The following is a 5000-nucleotide window of genomic DNA, read 5'->3' as shown; positions in this document are numbered from 1 at the left end:
TTGCTGACAATATCACAAATATGGGGTTTCAATGCAAAAATTATCTTGGGCATGTGCACAAACTTGTCTTACACGGACTGCAACTGTGTGGACTAAGCAAGCCAATTGCAAAAAAAAAACTTGCAAAGTACTGCTCCATTTCTGCAATAATAGGTAGTTTATCCATCTGGAAGCGACAATGCATTGTTTACCCATAATCATGCAGTTCAGAATGAAAATGGCACAATGCATTCTGTGTTTTAATCAGACCTGCCTAAGTGTGTAACATACTTCCTTCAATGTTTGGATCTGTGAATGTGTAGTCTGTCTGATGGTCTGCCAGTGTGTGTGTGTGATTTTGGAGGGGGTGGGGGCCCTTGAACAACAAAAACAGTCACAGGGTGCACACAGCTGGCCCCACAAGAGGTGCTTTGTGTGTCAACAACAGGGTCAGCCGCCCGCCTCTTGTCTGTTCCGCAGGGGGAGGGCAGGGCTTGTTTGCATGCAGGCGTCTCCACGGCGATCCATTGTGACATCACCGCCCCGCCTGGCCAATCGAGTGCGACAGCCCGAGAGGCTGACCGGTCCACCAGCACTGAGGCAGACCGTGTTCAGTGCTGCCCCCTGCTGCCTGAACTCTGCAGGTGGAACTGCATTTGATATGGCAGCATGCCACTAAAGCAAAATCTCAGTCTCTCAGAGAACGAGTGTGTGTGTGTGTGTGTGTGTGTGTGTGTGTGTGTGTAACTCCCAGATTCTCTTTGAAGCTCCATACTGCCTCCGAAGAGAACCGTTACATAATTTGGAACGTATTCTTCCCCGGAGCTGCTGTTGCTGTTCCTCAGCATTGAAAACATGAACACGCGCACACACACACACACACACCCCACATACACACACACACACACACACACCCCACATACACGCACGCACGCACGCACACACGCACACACACACACACACACACACACACACACACACACACACACACACACACACACACACACACCACATACACACCTCACACATACACAGGCACAGACACAGACACACGTACATCCCACACACCTTCTCGACCAGCACTAAACAATCCCCCCCGAGTTCGACTCCCACTAGCACTAAATGCGTAGCCTCGGTGCGGTTCTGGTGGGCTGGAGGGCCACCCTGAGGGGCCGGTCTTGCCCGGCGGTGTGTGTGTGGAGTGGGGTGGGCAGCGATGGCCATGACTGGTACCTGCTGGAGGACGTGGAGGTGCACACACTCAGCAGAGACATGGAGGGGTGATGACTGGTGTGTTAGTCACGCTCTGCAGTATGCTCTTCCGCTGTCTGTCTGCTGTGTACGTGTGTGTGTGTGTGTGTGTGTGTGTGTGTGTGTGTGTATGTGTGTGTGTGTATTTATCATGCTGCTGCAGTGACCAAACTATACACTCCCTTTGAAGGTGCAGAGGTGGAGATAGACTGTTGTTTTTCTTTTTTTGGCTGTGAAATGCCATTGGCTCACACACACACACACACACACACACACACACACACACACACACACACACACACACACACACATATCTTTATTTCTTCACTCACAGGTCTGTCTCTCTCACACATTCCTTCTCATTATCAGTGTCTGTCTCTGGTGCATGGTCTACCATTCTGTCTTCGCCCTCGTGATTAGACTTGTGTGCTCTAACTGCTGGTGCTCAGAGCTTCATCTTCTGTGTCTGTGTATGTGTGTCTGTGTCTGTGTGTGTGTGTGTGTGTGGGTGGAGGTGTTCAGATTATGAGGCACCCCACTGCTGCCCATACTTCAAAATGAGCGTGACTCGTTTGGTGGGTCAATCACTGCTGAATAAAGTCATTATTGAGAGATGGTTTGATGTCTTTCTGTCAGATTCTCTAACTATGTCTTTTCTTTTCTCCCTGCTTCCCTCTTCCTCTTTCTCTCTCATCTTCCTCTTCATCTTTTTTCCTCCCTATTATTTCTCTCTCCATCTCCCTGACCCTCTCCATTTTTCTCTTCTGCATCTCTCTCAATTCATCTCTCTTTCTCACTCTGTCTCTCTCTCTCTCACTCTCACTCTCACTCTCACTCTCACTCTCACTCTCTCAGGTCCCAGATGGGCTTCCTGGAATCTGGGAATCTTTATCTGTATCCGCTGCGCGGGAATCCACAGGAACTTGGGGGTGCACATCTCCCGGGTCAAGTCGGTCAACCTGGACCAGTGGACCCAGGAGCAGATCCAGGTCAGACGTCGCTGAGCCGCTAAGAGTAAATGTGTTATTGGGTTTGTGTGTCTGCTGTCTATCTGGAAAAATTTTGGTCACCTGACAGCTAAAGCTGCTACGAGTCATAACCTTAAAGCCAACGGCCACTGGCGAGGACATTTGATGCTCAGCAGATAGAAACATTTTTAAGCTTAGGTGTCTACACGCATCAGATGCCTGCCAGTGGGCTTTGCTCTGTTAAAAGTTCTAAACATTAGCATCACTTGTGGGTGTTTGCCTTTATGCAGTAGGACTACTTATGTTTAGTAACTAAAAAACTGTATGGAAATGATTTGGAAAGAGAAATGTCACCTGAAAATCAAAGCTACCCTGAGTAGTTATGTTATATTACTTAGGCAAAGTCAGTGACCATAAGTACTATGACTTTCACAAAAATAGTTGCAGCAGTTCAGTAGTTCTGAAACTACAAACATACTGGATAGCACATACTGGTGGCTAGAAAAAAAACAATGTACCTTGAGAGAGGGAATATGTGAAAGACAGAGACAGGCAGACTGTAATTAATAAATAACTATTACCCAAGTTAACAAACTAATGATAAACTAAATAACTATAATTATATCTATGAGTCAGGGTATATCCCATTAGTCTAGTTATTATGCTATGCCTCATATATTGAAGAGAGAGCCGGGGACTCACATTGTTGTCAAGCCAAAGTGGTGCAAAGTTGGCAGGACATTCAAACATCACTTAGAGCAGCTCTAATTAGGAGTAACTTTAGTCCAAGCATCCCGTCCCATGCCCTTGTGCTGACCTCTCCCTCTGCCTCGAGATGCAGCGTCCTCCTTCCAGCTTTTAATGACCTCTGTGTTTATGGGATATTTAGAGTTCTATCTGGTTATAAAGCCAGACGCTGGGCCTGGAGGGCAGACAGCGTTGCTTCAGGCTTTATAGTATTATGCATAATCAAGTTCCCCCGACTAGAATGCCCATTTTGCAGATTTAATTTCCTCTACCTGGAGGATTGTCTGCTGCAGACTCGACGCTGAGCTGTGTTGGTGTGGTAATTATCATTATTGTAGCCAAATGCTCTCAGTCATTTTTCATTTTCAGTCTCAGACTGTAACTACATGGGGAACCCTAAAACACATTGTAAATAGTATTGAGTTATACTTATAATACTGTGAGGCTATGTAATGCAATATTGAGTTTATGAAATGCTCATTGGTCTTCCTCTTTAGTCCGTGCAGGAGATGGGCAATGCCAAGGCCAGGCGACTCTACGAGGCTTTCCTACCAGAGTGCTTCCAACGTCCAGAAACCGATCAGTATCCTATTCTGTTCATATGTAGCTGAGTGTATGACTGTCTACACACAGAAGTGTATATGCCTTTATCAGTTTGTCTGTGTGTGTGTGAGACTTACCTGTATATCTAATCTAAATATAGAAGTGTGTGTGTATATATAACTGTGTCAATCCTAAGGCTTGCAAATGTATGTCACACGTGCACACGTGTCCAAGGTAAGCTCTTTTGAGAACCCCTCAGGTTCTCTGTGTATGAAAAGTCAAAGATCATGTTTCTTTACCTTCAGCTAATGTATAGTTTGTCTTCAAGTACAGTATATTTTCTATATTATATTATTGTATTATATTAAAGGAACCGTATGTAAGAAATGTATTTCAATTAATCATAAAATGGCCCTGATATGTCACTAGACATTAAGAAATCATGTTCATTTCAAATACTTATATCACTGACAACAGTAGTCCGGCCAGGATATTGTCATTTAAAAAGTGAAGTTGCAGCCCTCAACTGATGTTGATGTTGTGTTTTGTCATGTTATGTTGTGTTTTGGCCTGATGCGCCACCCTCCACCTGTCTACTAATCACGAAGTCAGTAGTGTTTCAGCATCTGGGTTGGCAACCTCGAGTCAGGGGGGAGGGGGAGGGGATACACTCTACAGTAATTTGAAAGTGATTGCAGTACCAGTTTTGGCCACAATCTTACATATGGTTCCTTTAATGTATATTTTTTAACACACATTGCAAACTCACTGACCTGGTGAGTTGAGTGTGTTGACATCCTGATTCGCTGTTCATCTGTGAGCAAAGCCCCTTGACCAGTATCGTCCAGAATTGCAGAAATGTTCATCCGTGACAAGTATGAGAAGAAGAAGTACATGGACAAGTGCATAGACATCCAGTCCTACAGGGTGAGCGTGCACATCAAGTATCTCTCCGCTCTGGGTGCCATCTTGCACAGCTTATACTGTGAATATATATATATATATATTTGTTCTGCTCTTTTATTCCAGGCTGCCTTTTTCAGACAGGCTAGGGACAAGTAATCTAGGGGTTAAAATTAGTACTCACAGCTAATGTTGTCTGTCAATTAATGAGCATTTTCCCTATCAAGAAAACAAACAAATAAAAATGAACGAATAATCTTGAGCTAAATTGACACAATGCTGTGTGGCAGTGTAGTGGTTACCATCTCTTCTTTTTGAATACGGTTGGCCCAGGCTAGATTCCCCAACGTTGCTAGTGTTTGTAAGTCACTTTGGCTAAAATCATCTGTGAAGTGGCCGTTTCCTTACCTTGCCTTGTCAGTTACACGTGGCAGGGTTTTGAGCAATGTAGCTGGGCAAACACATGACCGGTTCTCAGAGTTCTGATTGGATGATGACTGGCTCTTAGTGTTCTGATTGGATAATGACAACAAGTTGCTCACTGATGATTGAAGATGTCCAGATTATAACTAACTAATAACTAATCTGGATAATCTGTTGCCCAATACA

General features: G+C 44.7%; 1 protein-coding gene across 4 annotated transcripts in view; it reads left to right on the top strand.

Annotated features, from left to right (window-relative positions):
• smap2 (small ArfGAP2) overlaps positions 1-5000 on the top strand; it is a 30131-nt gene that overhangs the window by 19639 nt on the left and 5492 nt on the right. For all 4 annotated transcript variants that reach the window (XM_042075761.1, XM_042075759.1, XM_042075758.1 and 1 more), the window contains 3 exons: positions 2086-2219; positions 3443-3528; positions 4337-4415. In XM_042075761.1, the coding sequence (XP_041931695.1) occupies positions 3455-3528; positions 4337-4415 (153 nt within the window). In that variant the 5' untranslated portion in view covers positions 2086-2219; positions 3443-3454. The remainder of the gene's footprint in view (positions 1-2085; positions 2220-3442; positions 3529-4336; positions 4416-5000) is intronic.

Source organism: Alosa sapidissima, chromosome 21 (genome assembly GCF_018492685.1).
Source record: "Alosa sapidissima isolate fAloSap1 chromosome 21, fAloSap1.pri, whole genome shotgun sequence".
Classification (NCBI taxonomy): Eukaryota; Metazoa; Chordata; class Actinopteri; order Clupeiformes; family Clupeidae; genus Alosa; species Alosa sapidissima.
The sequence above is the reverse complement of the archived record's forward strand: the minus strand, read 5'-3'. Positions and strand labels throughout refer to the sequence as shown.